General features: G+C 46.7%; 1 protein-coding gene across 1 annotated transcript in view; it reads left to right on the top strand.

Annotated features, from left to right (window-relative positions):
* The first annotated feature begins 971 nt into the window (after positions 1–971).
* Positions 972–20,843, top strand: part of FAM102A (family with sequence similarity 102, member A) — a 31,946-nt gene continuing 12,074 nt past the window's right edge. The window contains exon 1 of the mRNA XM_010073835.1: positions 972–1,606. Within this exon, the coding sequence (XP_010072137.1) occupies positions 1,461–1,606 (146 nt within the window). The 5' untranslated portion in view covers positions 972–1,460. The remainder of the gene's footprint in view (positions 1,607–20,843) is intronic.

Raw genomic sequence — 20,843 nt, 5'->3', positions numbered from 1 at the left:
ACCGGGCAGCAGCTCGCTGCAGGGTCCAGGGGTGGGCTGAGGCCTGGCAGCAGTGCGGTGCAGGGGCAGAGGGGCAGGAGTGGTGCATGGAGGGGGCTGGTGGTGCGGAGCAGTCTCCAGTCTGTCCCATCGCTCCACTCTGAGGCAGCCGCAGGAGAGTAGAGCCTCTGTGGAGGTGCCCGGGCCCCAGCGCAGTAGGCAGAGCAGATTGGATTCACCCGCTCCCGCCGGAGCGGGAGATGGTGTTTAACCAAGCACCGGCGCAGGCGGCAGGAGCTTTGCCTGCGTTGGTTTACAGTCATTAATTCACAGTATCGTTGAGGATTGTTTACTGCTCGGTGTTCCTAACCTCGTCCCTTTTAGATGTTAATCAGCTCTTGGCCTCCCCGGCTTAGGTGTTGCGTAAATGTGTCATGAAATTACCGTCTCCAGCCCCAAAACTGAGCTGTGCAGAGCACGGCTTGGTGTGGACCTGGTGCAGGGGGAAGGCAGTGTACTCGGTGGGCCTGGCTATTGGACAGCCAGATGACCTGATTCGGTTATTATGCTGTGTAATCTGGAGCAGGCTGCTTTTATTTCCTCTGTGCTGCTTTCTCCATTTATAAGATACAGGTGCTAACACTTATGGCTGCTTGGAAAAAGAGGAAAACAGATTTTTGCCTCTCTTGAGAGGGCTTTTGCTTACTCTTGTTAGACTACATCTTAGATGGATCTTGCTCTGTAAAGTGCTTTGTGGAGCAGATTTTTATTAGCTGCTTTGCAAAACAGAAATTACGAGGGGGATGACAACAGTGAAGCTTGCTCTAGGCAAAAAGGGGAAAGAGGATGTTGGGGCCAGGCTAATTGGGGCCATACCTCTTAAGACTGGTATGAGTCTGGACTGAATATTACCCATCCAAACAGGTTTTAGAGGAGGAGGAGGAGCCCAAGACTGGCTGGGACTAATTTACTCATTTCCCTCCCAAAGGCTGACCCAAAGACCTCTATCAAGTAGTTGCACAAGAGGAGGAGATAGAAACTGGAAGCTCTCTGAATGTGCTCCCCGCAGACTTAAGGCTTCCTCAGAAACGCAAGATGACTTTCCACAAGAGATGCTTTCTGGAGGGGTTGTGCTGAAGACGGAGCACTGCAGCCTCTAACTGGGACAGCTCCTGCTGGTCTGGAGCTGAGACCACTTCTTTCCCTCTCTTTTCTTTTGGAGATGTTGCAGAGATTTATTCTGACCTTTTCCTCCTCACCTGAAGCCTGCCGTGGCAATGATCCCACAGCCAGATCCGACCACCAAAGAGAAGAGAATTGTGTGTTTGAAGCTGGGCCGTCATTGTAACTGAACTGGAATTTACTCCCTGCTTGTGCTCCTGGAACAAGTGCTATTCCTCTGCTTCTCTGTGTGTGTTTTGAGCTGCTGCTCCTCCCTGATCTTGTTTGGAATTCCTGGGCTTTCCACATTGAATTTGCCCATGGCTTTCCTGATGAAGAAAAAGAAATTCAAATTTCAGACAAGTTTCACTCTAGAAGAGCTGACTGCTGTCCCCTTTGTGAATGGGGTTCTGTTCTGCAAAATCAGGCTGCTGGATGGAGGAGACTTTGCTAGCCTATCTACCAGGTAAGAAGCTGCTTTCAGACTTGCTTCCTGGCTGTGCTTCATTCCCTGGTTATTCTTCATTTGAGCGGTTTAGCATATGGCTACCACTTGCCTACCCCTTGGTGGGATGTTAATAGGTCTTTTGTAGGGCCCCACATGCCACATTCTTCCCCTGCTCCAGAGAATGAAATAGCTGGAGAACTCTGAACCTGGGTGGTGGTGGCTGATCAGAGCTGGATTGAATTTTTCAGAGATGTGGGGAGTGAGCGGGAGGTCACTCCCCTGAAAAGGACTAGGGTTTGTGGTTGGAAATACTCTCTTCTTTTTTTTTTTTGTGCCCTCCTTACCCGAGTTCTCACACACTATTTCAGACCCGGTGCTATATTGCTTTCATGCCTGACTTGAAATGCAACTCTGTAGAAAACTGTATCTAAGCAAATCAACCCTTCCCAACTTTGCTCTCCCCGTTTGCTTCCGAATTACAGTTCTCGGTAAGAGTGGAAGTAGCTTGCTTTGCATTGCAAATGGCTGTGCAAGGGAAAACTGCTGCCTGGAGCCAAACTGTGTCTTTAACACTGACAACTTTATCTCCTTGAACTGATGCCATTGCATCTTCAAGTTTATAGCTGCAGTATTTTCTTTTTAATGTGGTTTGTCATATTGGGATCATTCTGCAGCACACCTTATAAGGTTGTTCTGCTGTGTGTATTGGCATTTCTCTGACTCCTTCAGGCAGGTCTGTCCCCACTCCTGCTGCTAATTGCTAATAAAAACTTGCTTTGTTTCCAGCTATGCTTATCGCCAGCAGTATGCAAACGTGAATTCCATAACAGCCCGAACTTGCTTTATTTCTGCCTGAAGATGTGAAGGAAGCCTTCAGTGGCTTTCAAAACTTGTTTTTTTGCTTTCCTGAGTGACTGCTCAGTTTTAAAGGTACAGGATTAGTTTGTGCTAGCTGTTAACTGCTTTATCCCAGAGCTAAACCCTGGTTTGGTCTGGTTTTCGTCTTTGTGGTGCTGCACACTGAGCTTTCTCATCTCAAGAGAGAAGGTTTTATTGGGCAAGCGTAAAACATTTATGTCTTGCAAGTAGAAGTGGTAGGGCATTGCTCAAAGCTTGGTTTTTCTTCCAAAGGCACAGTGCAACCTCATCTGAAGTCTGTAGAAGGCGTGGGTGTGGAATACCTCAAATAATGGACTTTGAATTAATTTCTCTTTTGAAGAAAATCTATCAAAAGAGTTTTTCCTTATAGTGTTCTCCCCTGAGGCCAGATCCTTGGGTTTAGTGGAAGCAGCTTATCTAAGGAATTCAAACAGTATGTGAACTTGGGAAGAAATTAACCCCTCTGCTTCCAGGAGTCATAATGAGTTGAACTGGAGGGTGTCTCAGGAAAAGCCTTTGCTGAGAAATGTTGATCTCCCTCTCCTTCTCATACCTGCAAGCAGCTTCTAGGAGCCGTTGCCAGGGTTTGCTGCTGCTGCCAGCCGTTTGGGTTGTGTTCTGAGCTGGCTGGGGTTCAGCAGTTCGCTCAGCGCGGTGTGTTGCAGATGTGTTCCAGCAGCGAAATCGTCTGTAATTTAAACCAAACACATCCATTACTCTCAACCGCCTTGATTGCTTATAAATGAGCAAAGGGGAAGTAGGCTGTTGGGTTTGCTGCCTTTCCCCTAACCTGTCTGTGCTCTAACTGAAAGCACATGGAAACCTGTTCCTGCTGGAAAAGTTACGGGTCTCAGTGGTATTGAGTCATTTGACTTTTTCCAAATATTTCCCCCGTTACAGTTAGAGAAACTTCAGGAGGGATGAATTTCCAGGAACGGTGAGGAGAAGAGTTACCATGTAGAGAGGCTCCCAAATCATGTCTTGGCTCTGCTTTACGCTCCTCTAGTCATTTCTATGACCTTTTTGATACTCTTTGAATCTGGGGAAAGATTCAAGGGAAGGAGTTGCTGTGTCCCTGTTGTGTTAGTCCATAGGTTATTTAGGACCTGTGGGTGTTTCTCTGAAATCGACCACTTCCAAAAACGGTTGCATTTGGGGTTGTAATGTCTGTCAGGTCATCTGATGTGAGCTGTTTGTGTGAAGAGAAAGTCTGGTGTTTGCTCTGCAATCGATTTGGGCTTCTTCTGTGGTCTGTGGCAATGGGAGGTATGCAACTATGAATCAAGCAGACCAGTAGCTCTTTCTGCCTGTGAGTTTGCAGAGAATTGGTCTGAACAAGGTGTCCCACGTCCTTTGGAGTCTGTAAACGGGGGGGAGAAGTAGGTACAGGAACCCTTCACAGGGCACACTAAATCAGTGTTCTTTTTTTCTTAAGTGACCCATGATGTGGAAAGAAGAGTGTTGTCTGAGAAGATAAGAATCTCCAGAGACAGATTTTTCAGGTTATTTACAATTGACTTACTTGGCAGCTTGTGCCTGTCTGTGGCGAGAGGTGGGGATGTGATATATCCAAGGAGTTGGTAGATGGCACCGAGTTACATTGACCTGTGAGCGGAGCAGCAGTGGGAGGCAGGTACCTGCTGCAGCCCGGTGCGGTGGGTCTGGTGGGGCACACCCCAGGCTGGGACCCCCCTCCCGGGCTGAGAGCTGCTCACACGTCCTCTGCCCAGGCAGCCTGGCTGGAGGGGGACCTGTCTGAAATGCAGTAAGACTTAACACTCTTAGGCATTCAAGGCACTCTGGAAAAGATCCAGGTCCTGTCAGCACATTCGGCATTGGGGATCTGCCTCTCTTGGGGTTTCTGGTTTGTTGGGGTTTTTTTGTGGTTTTGTTTTGGTTTTTTTCTTGCAGGCAGGTACCCTTTTTCCACAGTTGCTGTGCCCAGGCCTGGAGTTAGACTGTGGGTATTTTAGTGACTAAAATTGCAGCTGTAAATTTCCTTTTGCTCATCTTTTCCCCTCCCTTTGTGAAGTCTCCTTACGCTGTGATGGGGCTTCTGAGGATAAGGCTCACCCGTTTCAGTTTACAGTGCTCTATGTGAAAGCCATCTATTGTGTGTGGGTTTATCACCCTTCTGTTGGATTACAGAAGTTTGTCTTCTGAAGAAGCATCTGAGCGAGGTGTAGGCCAGGCAGGCACTGTATTTCCCCGTGGAGAAGTACTGGTATATTCCTTGAATAGTGTTAATCCAGATACTTAAATAGCACAACCACCAGTGAATTCAGTTGCCTCCCAAGTATCTTTAAAAATAGCAGGCGCAGAGCGGTAGGGATGTATTCATGGCAACCATTTTTGTGAAGCAGATGGGCTGTTGCGTTTTGTACCCGTTTGAAGCTTTTTGCAGGGGTGTGCGTCTTTGTTCCTCGAGAGATGATACGATAAGCTTATCAGGAGGTTTCGGATCCATGGATTGATGCAGGCAGGAGCCTGGATGTCCAAATGAGTGCCTAAAGCTACAGGCTGCTGTAGTTTGTACGTGTACATATTTGGGTATCATAGAAGAGGAAGACTTGATTAAATTTCCCCCCTTCTCTGCTTAAAGTGTCAGTTAATGTTGAGTGACAGCCAGATGCTCTTTACCTCCGTGCAGATTGATTTCTGGCTGCGTGTTGGCAGCGAGCGTTGCCGGTACATGATGTGAAGGAAGTGGAAAGCCAGGTGTTATCCACAGACTCCTGACACTTCATCCTACGTTGTTCTGTTAGCGTGCCAACAGTTTCATTCTGATATTTCTGCATTTGAAGGAAGGGATTGTACTCTGAAAGCCCCTGGTAGAGGAAAGACTGTTTTGCATGAGTTGAGCAACGTTGAGCGCATTTCCCACCTGCCTCATTGTCTTCTGAAAGCACCTCGGGCTGCATTTCCTGTGTGTTCCCAAGCGTGTTCAGCATTTCAGCTTGGTTTTCTGATCCTGGCACTCCTGCACCAGTTCAAACCGTGGGACACAGTTTGTGTTCTGCAGCCCAGCAGCTGTTTGCAGGTGGGTTTGGGCTGGGAGGAGCTGACCCTGTTGGGGTGGTCTGGCCTTGAAGTACTTCAGTGCTGTAGCCTGAACTGAGAAGGTTTTAATTGAGTAAGTGTGAAAGGCCACTTCCTGCACTTTTTTTTGTGTGTGTAAAGTCAAAGGAAATGCTGATATTTGTGGAGGCACCTCATACCAATAGCTCCCTGGGGACTGCGGTCAGATTTTGTGTGCGTATGGCTTTGTCGTCCTTACGTAGGTACAGACCTAAAGCTACGTGTTTTCCTCAGCTGGCAGGATGCAAAGCATCATTATGTCTGTGGCATACAGAACCTTTTCGTTTCTGTAGGACATAAATAAAGGGGCAGAAGCATTGCCCTGCTGACACTCGGCTGGTGTTCTGGATTCAGAAATCTTTGTGAAGGGAGGTGCAAGACATCCCACCTCTGAAATGCAGCTGAGTCTCGGTGGTGAGAGTTAGATATCAGCTAATCCACTGTCTTCAAGTAAATAGTCCCTGTGCCTGATGTTACACGATCCTTCAGATAGCTAGGTTCACCATGTTTGACTCTTCCAGACTGGAAAATTGTTAACTGTTTGGTTAATCAGAGACTAAAGGTCTGATTCAGCCCAGCTGAGATCTAAATCTTCACCACTGTCTGTCTTAAACTATTTAGCTACCTAATTTTTTTTTTTATTCTAGAGTCAGCATCCCCAAGAGGGGAAGAAAACTAGCTGTAGTGAAAGGAGAGGATCGCTGGCTGAGTTCTGTCTCTTGATGTGAGTGGGATTGCCAGGGTGTAGTAGAGGAAGGAAATCAGATGTGGCTCTAAACTGTTCTCCCAGTTCCATGTTTTAGGACAACCTGCGCTTGGCTCTGTCCTCTGCAAGAGCATGGGGTGTGATAACATGTTTTAAATGTGCTTTTGTTGCAAACATGTCTGAAAATGTAGACCTTCCTTATGTATAAATATATTTCTGACATACAGATCAAGAGAGTCAGTTTTAGTGCTCCAGAGCAGCTTCACATGCTAACATCCTTCTTTCCTGGCTGCAGCCTCAGGAGCAGGCTGAGGGTGTTAGTGGGGGAGGCGTTTGAATACAGCCTCTAGAAGTGATTTGCAATAAAATATAACCTAGTTCAAGATAATATTAGTTGCACTGCTTGCATTCTGAAACAAATATAGAGAAACTAGACTGTAAAGGTGAGAAAATGTAGGTGAAAGTTGTGAGAGCAGAAGCATTGAATCAAGTTTAACCTCTGGCAGGTTGAGGGTGTTGGAAAAAGTACAGAAGTGATACAGCACTGCGAGGTCCCCGGTACAAACCACCTTAAACTGCACTTTTGAATTTACAGAGCATTTATTTTACCTTTTCTGGGCTCTGGCTGCTATACCTGCAGGGTGTGAGGGCAGAGGCTTTGGGATGGGTTGATTTGATTTGTGCTGGACTTGCCTCTTCCTGTCATCGGTCACCGCATTGGAGCCTGTCGCAAGATGGGCAGAATTACGTTAAAACTTTCCTGCCACGAGGGCTGTATCCTGTTGAGTAAAGAATGGTCTCTGTTAATGCTCTGACTCCTGTTGCGCCTGCTGTTGCTCAGGCAGGGGCTGCTTCGTTGACCAGAAGCTGTAATCTAAAGCTCCATATCTGATACACTGTGTGTACAGCATCAGTAAATATGTTCGGACACAGCCAGCGTTCAAACTTCGCCCTCATTGCCACTTCTGAGCTGGCGTTGCTCTGAGAGCTAACTCTTAGCAACAGCCTTATCTGTGTGACTTAAGCAGCCCTTGGCTCAAAAAATTACTTACTGGAAATAAACGTTGTACTTTGAGACTGTGGCCCACTTGATTTCCAGGGTGGCAATACCATCAGCTCTGGCCGGGTGCAAAGGGAGGTAGGAGAGGGTGCTTCCTCTGCCTTCTTTAAGTAATGTATTTATTTCTGAAATACAGGGGAAAACCTAAATGGCTTCCAGTCTGTTTATTCTTTGTGCTCCCATCAGTGTTGACTCCAGCTTTGTAGCTGTATTTCTGAGGAATTCCTGCATGCCCTCGGGAGCCTGTGGTCTCACTGCATGGTGGTTGGTATTTTAATAGGCCATAAGCTGCCAATGGCAAGCTGTTCTGGTACCAGTTTCTAGATAAATGAGGTAGGTACAGATTTATTTCTTATTATTATTTTATTGCAGGAAGCTACATCTGGTAGTGTTTCGGGAAAGAACCCAGCGTCTCCCTCAGATCAGAAACCTCCCTCACTTCAGGGCCTGTCTGCATGCTCGCAAGCCTGACAGAGTGGGATGTTGAGCTCTCACAGCATCCACCTGCGCTGGCGCTGTAAGGTCTCATCCGTGCAAGGACAGGCGGATGTGGCTCTGTCTGCGGCCTCCCTTTTTCAAACAGGATGTGTTCTGCATCCTCTGTGGGCTGCCGGCTCTGCGCTGGGCTTGCAGCCTGCCCTGAGATGGGTCAGGAATTATTTTGTAGTTGTTGCTCATCGTACAATAAATCAGAAGACTTTAGGAGGGCCCTGGACCAACCTTTACAGTGAGGGTGACAGAGCACTGGAACAGGCTGCCCAGAGAGGTTGTGGAGTCTCCTTCTCTGGAGACATTCAAAGCCCGCCTGGACGCGTTCTTGTGTGATCTGATCTAGGTGTCCTGCTCCGGCAGGGGGATTGGACTAGATGATCTTTCGAGGTCCCTTCCAATCTCTAACATTCTGTGATTCTGTGATTCTGTGATTTGGATGTGCTTGTTTCTTCTGTGATGGCCTGTGTCCTCATACCAGTAATCCGTGCTGTGAAGGTGATTATTTCAGGTGTTATTTTGGGTGGCTGGGGGTGTTACCCCACCCTAGTACCAGGTGCTTATTTTGCAGGATGAGAAGTGCTTTTTTTCTTGCAATTTATTCATATTACGTCTTTGTGCACATGCTGGGAGACACGACAAACATCACTGTCGTAACTCTGGGCTTGGCATCATGATCTCTCTGGTACCATACAGTGGGACTCGGCGTCTCATTTTAGTGCCTGGGTTTGAAAGGCGCTTCCCACTAGACAAACAGTTGTGCCTGTGTTCACTGGATGAACAGCCGCCTTGTTTGGCGTATTTTTAATCTGATGAGCAAGAAAGGGAATTGTTCTGCAGGATTTGAAATTGCTGATTTTCATGGATGTCATTTTCACATGCTTCTCATGAGTCTCCTGTGTAGCTCAATTGATAAGGCTGAGATGAGGAAAATACTGAGGAAATGGGACTGGGTTATGGGGATGAGGAAGAAAACGAAGAGGAAGCACATGGAGACTAGAGGATTGGGAGGAGGCAAGTGTGGAAGAGACAGGATGTACTAGATAAGCAATAGCATATATACAGTCTGTATAACGGATGCTCTCCCGGCGGATAGAAAGTAGCTGAGCTGGCAAGAGAGCAGGATTATGCCTTTCCTTTGGCTGAATTTATGATACTTCACTGGTGAGAGGAGGCCTTGAAGGAGGTCCTGTGTTGTAGCAGGAGATGGGACTGAAGCTAAAAATACTTTTACAGCTGTGTGCTGTATTCTAAATAAGAAATGAAGACTGTCTGTTGAGCCTGAAAGCACTGAGGTTGCTTACATGGGAGGAAGGAAGAGAGTATATGGATTTACTGTCCTGGAAGGGCTGGAAAGCTGCAGCACTAATGAGCAGTGCAGCTTTAGAGACCTGCAGAGACCATCACCCCTGTATGTGGTTGGTAACTCACCTGAAATGGGCTCTCTGAAATAAACCACTAAAGCTAGAAAACTGTATTTTGGGATTGCTGCTTCCTGGAGCTGTGTGTTTGCCTCGGCGAGGCAGGTCCCTTCTCTTGCCATTCAGTGTACCAAATGTAGAAGACAAAATCTGAGGTTTTGTTTAGCGCCTTTCAGAAATTACCAGGCATTATGCTCCAGTCTGGCTTTGCAATGGGAAAGCAGATCAAGGAACTTGTAATAGGAAAAAAACCCATGAAAGGGATGTGGCTCCAGGGTTTCAGTTTAGAGTAGTTGCGTACCTCCATTTTGCTTCCAGAATAAAACTTTGTATGAAATGACTGTGGCAAGATGTTTCACTAATGGATATTGGGTTAATAATCAACAGAGACTCCCTCAGCCAGCTGCCACATGAAAAACTGGTCAGCGTGTGCCTGCCTGTGCTCCTGCCTGCCGCTGGAGTTTTCATTCCTCCTGAAATGCAAGTGGTGAGTGCGAGGAGTACAAAATGGGGAGGCCAGAGTAAACCCTGCCTAAGGCTTCCGATTGCCTTGTTCTGTGTCCAGTCACTTTTGTTTCCAGTCCTTAAGCAATAATATCGCTCATCAAAAATGCGAATGGCCAGGAGGGAGGGAATAAAAGGCTTGTCTGGCAGAACTCAAGCTTAGAGAATTTTTTTTTTTCCCCAGCCTTGTTATCAGACTCTTTCAGGCTTTATCCATGCTTGAAACAGCAAAGGTAAGGTTGTGTGTGGTGTCGGGTTTTTCAGTGGATTTTTGTTCACAGATGTATATAGGTTGGGGAGAGGGTTGCCAGCATGGCTGTGTTTTCATTGTGCTTTTTCTGTTTCTCTTACTAGTTCTGTTCTTCCCATCATCGCCTCGGCTGTGCCTGCGTGTCACAGAATATGAGGGAGGAATCTGGGATATTTATAATTCAGCAATCTTTCCAGTCTCTTAATGCTCCATTGCCCTGGAACGGAGCAATAGTTTTAGCGTTCACACTTTGATGTAGGCTTGCTGTACCAGCTCAGCCCCAGCTACTGCAGAGTCCTGTTTCCAGCCTAAGCAATAAGGACTGTCTGCTGCCTCTGTCACAGATTAATTATATAGTAACCCCTCTGTAGGGAGGCTTTTTCCCTGGCTTCTGTCAGCGTCCTTTTATGTTTTATCTCATACTTCAGTAACACCAGGCGATTGTATCTGCATAAATGTTGAATTCCTTTCCAGTGCAGTGCTGCTCATCTTATGCCTTCAGTAGCCTGCAATGCTCCTTGCCGCAAGGGACACTCTGTGTTATTTCCTATAACTGTTTCTTACATTTGCTGCCTTTCTGCTCTGTTGAATACCCTTTTTCTGCTGTACAGGGAGTAGCTGGTTGTACTCTGGCCACTGTTCTCTTTGAGGTCTATTTCTGATGTTGGTTTATAGCAGGGGCTTTTCATGCTTTCAGTGCAAGTGTGTCTGTTCTTTCAAAACAAATCGGCATGTTGTCTTCCCTCCAGAAGTGATACACACACATTTTCAATGTAATTTGCTCTCAGCAGGGGAGAATCAAGGGAATGTGTCTGAATGCAGCTGGTAGTGACAGCCACAGCAAAGGTAAAAACTCTGATCCTCAGAAACCCGCTCCTGGCAGCTGAGCAGAGGGAGCCTATACTGACATCTCCCAGGGGCTTAACCAGCACCAACTGCTAGCGCAGAATGCAGAGTTCTCCCATGTTGTGCTTTTAGCCAAGATGTAATTTATGAAATTACCTTTCCCTTGTGAGGACAAGCCGCATCATGCGCTACTGGTTGGTCTTGGAGAACTCTGTGTGGCTCCAGAGGAGTAAAAGCAGCTCTAACTGCCCTGTCTCAGACCTCTTTCTCTCCCCTCTTGCTGGCTCTTCTGCTGACACACACTCCTGTGTCAGGGCAGAAGGGAAGGGAGAGTTGGGACAGGCAGGTCGAGAAATCCCAGCCCGTCACCACCAGTATGGTGATGAGTCAGGGGGCAGCAGCCTTTACTCAGCAGCCTCTTCTAATTTGCAGACCACTTCTGCTGAGTATAGACTTTTTTTACTGATAAATCCTGACAGCGATAGGTATTGATGGAGGGGATGGAAGTTCAGGGAGAATGTGTTCATACCTTGTCCTTAAAACCAGTGACCTGGTTCCTACTGCTGAATGGTGCCTTTATAAAGGAACCATTGTAAAGCACCTGTATTCATTGTGGAATGAAAGAGCTGCTGTTGACATCTAAAGGGCTTTCTCCTGGACTATTGTACTGGTTTTCACTAAATGTATACTGTGTAGAAGTGACTCATAGGGGAACACGTCTGAGCAGGCAGGGTGTTACCTCTTGGGTAACTAAACCTACTTTTAGCACCAGAGTTGACTTGAGGCAGCTTATTTACTGAAGGGCTCTTCAGCGTACTCAAGCCAAACTGCAGTGATGTTACATCACACGGTATTAATGAAATTATTCCAGAAATTAACTTGGCCTCATGTGCAGGTTAATTAGCACTATAAAGACTTCTCTGGTACAGCTACGTTGGCAAACTCTCCTGGATGAAACAAGGTTGATATTGACAAAAAAAGTCACAGCTATTCTGGCATCAGTATGTCTTCATGTGCCATAAATCTGCCTTTAAGGCAAGAAGATTTGTCTCTGTGTACATCACTCACATTAGGGATGTTGTTCCTAGGTTGTGTCTATTTCTTCAGGGTTTTCGTTTTCCAGATTTACTGTCCCAGCAAAGTCCTGGAGTATTGAGTTGACCCATGTCTTGATTTTTCTCATCTTGGGGGGCATGTGTGGATTTATTTTGTTTCTTTTGAAAGTTAGCTTTCTTTTTTGTTTATAAGAGATCTTGTTTACATACACAGCTTGCTTGCGTGTGGAGTTGCAGCCATGTGTTGCACCCTGTGTGGTAGGGATGTTATCAGAGCTCTCCTTGCTGGAGTTTATGTTGCTGCCTTTCTTCACTAGGAGTTTGAATTTAGTCAGCACGAGGCAAATCTGGGATCTCTCAGAATGACAGCTAGCGCTTAGGGGAGGAAGAAAGTTTATAAATATATCAGCAATGGATAATTGGTGAATCTTCATTTTACATCTAAGGTCTGCCAGAAGTGAAAAGCTTTTCTAAGCTACAGTGTGAAACAGAAACACGTACTGACTCTGAAGCATGGTGGGTTAATCTACCTTAATCTTGTAAGCATCTGTACAGAACAAACCTCGGAGTTTTTTTGAAGTGTTTGGGACCTTCTGAAGCTTTTGTTCCTCTATCTGTTGGAACAACAGAGAAAATTTGAATTGTGATTTGTCCAAAGGGCAAACAGTCCCTGGGAGAGTCAGGATTTTTTTTTCCCTTTTAACTTTTGTGTTTTTTACTGTGTGACATGGTAATGAGCCTGAACACCCCCTCTGTCTGTGTGCTCCATCCCCCAGTCCCATGGAGGTCTCTCAGCTCGGGTTTGCTCATCTCCTCTAACTTGAGCTGACTTGGCCGCAGGCTTAGGTAAGAGTTCAGGAGCCCTTCTTGGTTAATTGTTGCTGTGCCTGTTTTATACACAGCACATTTGATTGTTCAGTGGTCATAGTTGTGAAAAATTAGATCTGAAAGGTATTCATGCCCAGATTAGGCAAGTTCTTCAGAGTGTGCTGGGTGTGAGCGGCAAGGTAGCCCGGTCTACTGCAGCACAGAGCAACCGTGGGAGCAACGCGCCTGAGATGGGATGGAGAAGGCAGCACCAACGTACAGCAACCCGAGTGTTGTAGCTCATGGCTGACCCAGGCGAAATCTGCAGTGCAAACCTGTTCCTGCTGCTTCTGTAACTGAAATCCCCGTGAATTTGCTTGTGAGAGGAAAGCACGAGTGGTGGGCTTGGCAGCCTGGCACGTGGTTTGTTCTTGGCTAATCCAGCTCCAACATAGTCTATCAGAACAATAGAAGTAGGAGTTGGTGTGGTGACTCAGTGCATGATCAGAGTTCAAAAAAAGCAAATGCGTCTTTTCGGTGTTCAATACGCGTGTTATTACAGACTTGTGTTTCAGTAACTGAGTCATCTATCCAGTTATTCCTTTCTTTACACTTAAGAGTTTGGTTGTTCTTTGCTTGTGATGTGTTTGCTCCTGGCACACGGCCCTGGCCTCTGACCAGAAAGAGCTTGTGCTCTGTAGATGTGGCAAGAAGTCCTTGGATATGTGCTACTTAGGGTTGGTCTGTCTTCAGCACAGCGTGTAACAGTAGATGGATTGCACAGCATTTACTGTTACAGTCCCTTCTTGTCCTTGTTTTCCTGATACCCGGCTTTTCTTCTCTGCTTCGAGATGGCAGAACGTAAATTATAAATACCTCCGAGCAGACTGGCTCTGCTGGGCATGTCCTGTCTGTAAGGTGCCATGTACACGTCCCTTGCTGCTCTGTGGCTCAGTCTATTAGAGTTATTTCCCCTTGCCTTCTCCGTGCTCCACCCTTACTTACCCTTCCAAAACTCATCTGACTTGTTCTATAGCTTAAGTTTTAAAGGGTCATTACTCTGTGACTTTCTTTCTCCACTTGGCACAATTTTGATTTCATTATGCAACTTCTGCTGTAGCACTGGATCACCAGCTGCATGCTATTTTTTAATAACTTCCATTGCTTCTCACAGTATCTTTAACAGTTCATGTTAGGAGGAAGATTTTTTTTTCTAAAATCACCCCCGATGCTAGGTTTTAGAAGCCCTGGTTGTACTGGAGAGTGTGGCTACTCAGTGCAGCAATCTGGAATATGTGAGATGGACTGAGCTGGAAAGCTCTCGCCTGTGGGATATTCTGCATGAGGTGCAGGATTTCATGTTTGTCACTTATAAAAGGCACGTTTCTGGACGCATGTGACTGGAGTCCAGACATAACTGAATTACTGCCCTTCAGAGAAGCTGTTAATACACAACCAGGAATGCTGATGCGGGAGGGTTTCCTACTGGTGATTGACTGCCACCCCCATTCTCCAGTAGGCATTATCACTCCCTGGCTTGTACTGGTGAACCTTTACCAAGATTGATCTCTGCCTTGAAGGGAACTGTAATATGCAGTTCAAAAGCTGTGCTTGTACAGAAATAGGCTTCTTCTGGAAATAAGGTTAAAGACCTAAGAAGTCAATCACTTGCCTGCTCGATACCAGCTTATTCCTAAGGAGGATTTCTAAGTCATTCTTTGTATCCTGTTTTGATTTCATGCTCGCTTCATTGTTTTTTCTCCAGTTCTTTCCTCTACTGCCTTTGACGTACTTGGTGCTGTCGCTGTCGTCCCCTGTCCCCCAGTGGTATGGTCTTGACTGTTCCTTACCTTGGTTTCTCAGCTAAGGCTGAAGTTTCTTCCATCAGCTTTTGTCTCTCCTGTACAGTTGCTGTTAATCCTTTTTCCTGTATTTGTCTCTTCTCCAGTCAAATAGGGATTCTGCAGGCTGTGCTCCTAACTGCATAATAAGTGGAATCTAGTTTCCTGAGCGGACTTTCCCCTACTCCTCCTACCCCGTCCATTCTTCCCACACCTCCCTGAGTGCCAGTGAACAGCAGGAGTGGATGGATGGATGGATGGATGTCCATCTCCTGGTGTGAGGCAGAACCAAGCAAGCATGGTGAAGCCCTCCAGAAATGTTGGAGCTTCTCTTGTTCCCCCCAAAAAATGCTGGGTCATGTGAATGCTTCATTCTAAAAGCGCTGGTGTTCAAATTTGGCATTTAGAGAGCCCATACACATCTCCCCTCTGGTGTGAATGAGGAACTGAGGTGTAAGCTGGCGCCCAGACGGGGATGTGGGTAGGTGTCCTTCTCCACCATGGGTCCTTGGAATGGTTTTGCTGGGGATTCAGAAGTGAATTTTGCACATAGGTGGTAGATGTGATGACCTTACGGCTGAACCCGTGTTTAAAACACTTGCAGTGAAACATCCAAATAGGGCTTGTTTGGAATGACAAAGGCTTGCTTAGTTCTTCTGCATCATCTGTCTCCAAGCCATTTTTCCATCAGAAGTGCTAACGTCTACTACACAACAACCAGCGCTTGTCAGCTGGAGAATACGGGGTTGTTTGCAGTGGGGGAGATGTCCAGCCCTTTGGGTTGGCAGTTGTTCTGGTTGGTGATGTAAGCCCAGTCGAAAGAGAGTAACTTTATTGTTGTGAGCTACTTGCAGCCCTTTCTGTTCTGCTCAGGGAAGGCAAAACCCCTCTGTGTAAATAACTTGCTATAAAGCACTCGTATGCATCCAGGTTGAACTCTTGGATTTCCACGCGCTGTGTATCCAGCTGGGTTTTGTGATCCTGTATGGTGTTCCCCAAGGAATATGGTGTGTCACCTCAGTGCTAGGGATATGTTCCCATGAGCTTCCCAACACCTATTGCTGTGTCATGTTTGCTTCTGCTTCCTACCTGCGTTTGGCCTGCATGAACTTGACAGCAAGATCAGGAGGATGGCAGCTCCGGGCCTTTACTGGTGTGATACATTCCCGCGCTGCCGTTTGATGTGCCGTCTGCTGAAGATGCATCCTGTTCGCCGTTGATTGCTCTCCTCCTTGTCAGGCAGCTGGATGGCAAAGCCTCAGAGCTGCCGTTTTCTTTAATAATACGTGCGCTGTCCTAAGCCCGTTATTTCGGGATACCTACAGGTTCTGGATTACATATCTAAACCAGCTAATGGCTAAATGAAGTCTTACTTTCTATTACATATATTCAGCCACCTTTGTATTCTGTATCCTCTATGGGCAGTGGTTAGGCTCTCTGTTTGTAGCAGGACCTGCTGTGCTGTAGGATGGTGTAAATTTTGGCGTGCTGAGAGCACAGTGGTGTGAATGCTGGTTACTGACCTGGGCATCTTAGAAAGTCAGTTTTGAAACAGGTTTTTTGGGGACTTTTCCTTACCCTTACCAAAGGTCTCTCCTGCAGCTTTGCACTAGGTGACCTGGTTAAAATACTGTCTTCTCTGGAGTATAACGCAGGATTGTTCCAGACTTTGTCAAGCTAACGGAGTGTCAGTGATCCTGCTCTAATTCAGCCTTCGGAAGTGCTGGGGAATAGATGAGGCTGCCTCGATGGGGGGTCTCTGCAGCTGAAAGCAGAGCTGTGTAAAGAAATGCTGGAGAAGATGCCCTTCAGATGCAATTTATGGAAATAACTTGATGTATTTTGGTGTTGTTTTTTCTTTTCCTCCCTCTGTGATTGGGGGGATTGTACCTGCATTGCTGAGGTTGTGTTACCTTCCTCCCCAAAAGTCCCACTGCTGGAGTGTGTCAGGGCCCCTTCGAGGGCTGCTTTTCCATCTGTCGCACTTAACTCACTCTGAGCTGGGACTTGGCTCCTTGGCCTCTTTAAAATGGTGTTATCTTTCTTGTGCCTTATCAGACCAAGATGCCGCTTCAGTGATTGCGCTCCTGCGTGCAGTGGTGAACCAGCGAGGAGGATGTACAGTCTGCTGCAAGCAGGCCAGAGGATTAGTTCTGCTTGAAGGGTCTGACACAGATCCACATCTCCGAGAGGGGGAACCGTGAGCATCAGAAATAGGAAAGCTTGTCCTCCCCCTTTGTGTAGATGGGGAGGAGGAAATCTGAATGCGAAGCTCTTTGTGCTTATCAATACACCGTCTCATTTAACCTGAGGTTTTCCACATCTGCTCCTGCGCGTGAAACAGACTGAGACACATTGCTCCCCTGAAATGTTTGGCATTCGAAAGCTATTTTTCATTGTTGTTGCCCTCCCAGTAAGCCTGTGGCCTTTTGATGATGTTTTGTACTTTTAAGTGTCTTAATGTGACTACGGCTGTAAAGTAAGAGTGGAACATCTGCTTTTCAGTGTTTCAGCAGGGCAAAACTGTTTCAGCAGGCTGTGTGCTTGAAGCATTATACCCAGTTGGGTGCAACTCAGTTTTGAGTCTGTAAATAGAAGTTTTAATCTCTGTTCTGGTGTTTCATTACCTAGGTTTTCATGTGGGACAGAGGCCCACAGGAGCCCAAGATAGCATGGGTCATATGTGCGACCTTTTCTAGAAGTGTTTGCTGTAGCTAACTTGCATTCGTAGTGAGCTTTGTGGCTTTCTGTAACAGTGCTACTCTGTCCGTGGCTCTAAAATCACAGTTGGTAAACATCTCTCCTCTAAAATCTGTTTGTTGTGTGTTCCTCAGAGCTGCAGCAAGGCTGTGTGTGAGGTCCAAAACCAAAGGGGCCTTGGTGGCTTCACCGAGCACATGGCTGCTTCTGTAAAAGTAGGTAAACCAGCAGGTTGCTGCTGTGCATCATTCTTGTTACTTGGATTTGTACCACGCTATGGTGAAACCTCTCCTAACTGCTTTTTTCTGGTAAATCTTCACTCGAGGAGTAGGATGGTGGCAGGGGGATGCTGGAAATGGTCCTTTCTGGCTGGTGAAGGAGCTGGAGGTAGATGAGCAGCTCCAGGCTTGGAAGACCCCAAGCAGCTCTTCCTGGAACTCTGCTTTTCACAAAAGCTGTCGCAGGGTTGCATGGGTTTATTCTGAGGAGGTATATTTCTGTCTAGAAGAGTAATTACACAGCTTTGAATAAGTCTCAAGTCAGAAGAGGGCAAAGCTTAGCTTGGCAGGGATTCAACCTTCTGGGAGTTTTCTACAAAATGATACAGATGGCTTTTTTAAAATAAAACTTCTGAAGACCCATTGAATTGGCACCTGGTACCAGCCGTTGGTCTGATCTATTTCTGGCTCTCCCAAACGCAGAGTAAAACTTAAAATTAGACGCTTCTGTTTTTAAGCTGTTAGTTTCTGCTTTGCTTTTAGGTGTCTTGTGATTAGGATGGAAGGAAACGCCTCTCTCGGTGCAGCCCTCACCATGCTTCTTGTGTGTTTTTGGTTTCTGTGTGATGGTTTCTAATTGTACATCAGAGAATATTCTAGGGCTAAATACAAAACTGCTCCTCATCTGAGTCCACATTTTTCCCTATTTTAGTGTTCTCTCATTACCAGCCTAACGATAGCTTGGTGGGAGGCGGATAGGCAAAGCCCATCGCTTTCCCACATGCCGTCTTCTGGAAATGTGGAACTAATTTTTTAGAGTTTGGCTTGAAACAATGGTGCTGTTGCTTGCTTGTTTAGTGACACAGACCCAGCCCCCACCCTTAAAAGCCACCGTTTAAAGTAGAAAAAATTGAAAGTAATTGTTGAATGATTGTGAAACTTGGGACTGGAAAGCCGCTCCAAATTTTATCTTGTGAACTCCTTTCCACCCTGTGCAGACCATTCCGAAGTCATAAAAAGCCCTAAGCTATGTGTGCACCTGCAGCTCGGGTTCGTGTTCGCAGTGCTGTGGGTAACATAACCCCCCCAAATCCTTCTCCTAATCCCTTACGCCGTGTGGTATCTGCAGCAGTTTTGGAAAGCCAACATACATCCTTAATAAGAAGCAGAATCTCTGTTAGCAGAGCTTATGCTAACAGCAAATTAGCTCTGAAGGAGCTCTATTACTAATCAGTGCTTTTTGCCGTGGTTTGAAGTAATTTGCCTTCATTGGACTTAGCAGCATCCAGCAGATGCTTAATCATAGCTGCATTGTAATACGAGCAAAACTCATGAGTAAGAAAACTCACATGCTAGAGCAGTTCTTGCCGATCCTACTGACGGAGCAGCTGTGGAGAGCCGCGCGCATGTGATGGGAGTTGGGGAGCTGGAGCTTAGTCACTTGAATATTAGCTCGTGACAGGAGTTAGAGCTCTGAGCCGTGTTTGTGAACGAGGATTGTAGCAGTGGGCTGTCGTACCTGTCTCATCTGAAGATTGTTGTCTTGTAGATGCCTTCCAAGATTCAGCTTGAAGCTCTGGTGTTGTTAGCAGAACAAACATCAGCCTTGCTCTCTAGAAAATAGCGGTTCGTTTTTAAATACTAATGCTGCTGGAATATTCTGTGTTTTCTGCATCCCAGATACCTTCCTTGCATTTCTGAAGCACATGTGTTCACAGGCATTTTTCTATTCTGTTGAATTCCTTTTTTCGTCTGTATCTGAGTTTTCCTTCCTTTAGGTCGTTCATGATACCTACTATTAAGTCAGGTTTAAGGCTGAAATTTACCTTGCCTAATTTGGCTGTCTCAGTGAATATTTTATTATAGGCAAAGCCTTTTTAATCCCTCTGGAAGTGTTTCTTTCCTGTCTGAAGGAGCTGGAGTGAGTTGAGTGGAGCAATGAGAACCAGATCTCATGTTGAATTAATCCCCGATTCAAAGGTACTTTCGGCACTTAGATGTCTTGCTTTTCAATTACTTCAATAGCTAGCCTGAGCTCTGTCTGGAAGGAGTTTAAGTTCACTGCCTTGAAGGAATCGCTGCCTTCTGTTTTCCCATGATTTAAACAGGGATGATCAGCCCTTATCTGCATTACAGAGGATTACAGGTTTCAGTTACTTGTCAGCTACCCCTTTTCTGTTCTGTGTTTGCCTTGGCCAGCACGCTCAGGTCCCACAGAGTAGCTCAGAGGACTGCAAGGACCTCCTGGGTCAGGATCTGCTCCCTGGTATCTGTCTGTTGGGCTCACCTCGAGGCTGCAGAGGGGCTTGTTGGGCTGTGCACCAGCTTCTGCCCCTTTCTTCCCAGAAGGAGGATTGAGGCAATACCAAGCCTGATTGTTCTCCCCTTTGCCACTGATCTCTTTGGCTCACACAGTGCCCGGGTCAGATGGTGGGAAGCCTCCCTTTCCCTGCTAAAGCAAACACTTTATTGGGTGCCCTTGCCCCTTTGTCCTGTGCTAGGAGGAGAGATAAGAGCGAGAGGCAGACTCGCTAGCTCATAGCTGTCAAAAGTGCCTTCCCTTCCTCATTACTCTGAGAACTTAATTGGCTGAGGGCCAGGCTTTGAGCCATAAACAGATCAGGTCCCACAGAGGCTCAGTGGGGAACCAGAGCCCCGTGGAAGGGCCCCCACACCTTGTTTCCGGACTCCTTTGAACCTGTCTCCTTTGAACGGTGAAATCCAGCTTCCCCTGAGGGCTCTGCAGAAGCTAAAGCTGTATCTGAAGTGATTCCTGCAGTCAGGAAGGCTGCTTCTCCTCCTCCTGTGGGCTTCTCGCTTGCCCTGGAGAAGTAGGTAGGCTGGTCAGAAGCTGTGCAAGGAAAACTGCCTCCTCCCTGGCTGAGACTGCTTGATGGTCTGAAACCCCTACGTGATTTGAAGTACAGTGTTTGCTTGGTGTTGCCCTGTCTGCGTGCACCCGGGAGCACTTCCACATGCATTTTTGTCCTTCGAGCTGGCCGTCCTCACTGGCTTGGTCCCAGCATAAGAAGTGGGATGGCTGCCTGGGAAGGACAAGCCATCCAGGACACGTGGCACGTTTGCTGTGCAGAGGTCGTGCAAAACAGACACATCGCAGGAAGATAAGCTTGTTACCCTTCAGCCCAGTTCGGTTGTGGAGGTTGGCTCTGTCCAGGCTGGACGATGAATGAGCTAAACTGTCGAAGCTGGAAATGTCAGAGAGCTTGTTGAGAGTTTTGGGGGCAAACTCTGAGTTGATTAGTCTTCCCAGTAACCTAGGTGGATTTTACCTGTCTTCACTAGCGAAAAGCTTGATGCTAATGTAACACCTTTGTGTGGTGCAGTTTTGGGTGGTGTGGACCAAGCTGTGTTGTACAGGATCTTTGCAGTCCAGGTTGCTA

The sequence above is a fragment of the Pterocles gutturalis genome, unplaced genomic scaffold, assembly GCF_000699245.1.
Source record: "Pterocles gutturalis isolate BGI_N339 unplaced genomic scaffold, ASM69924v1 scaffold44562, whole genome shotgun sequence".
NCBI classification, from domain to species: Eukaryota; Metazoa; Chordata; class Aves; order Pterocliformes; family Pteroclidae; genus Pterocles; species Pterocles gutturalis.
Note: the sequence above shows the minus strand (reverse complement) of the source record. Positions and strands in the feature narration are given on the sequence as shown.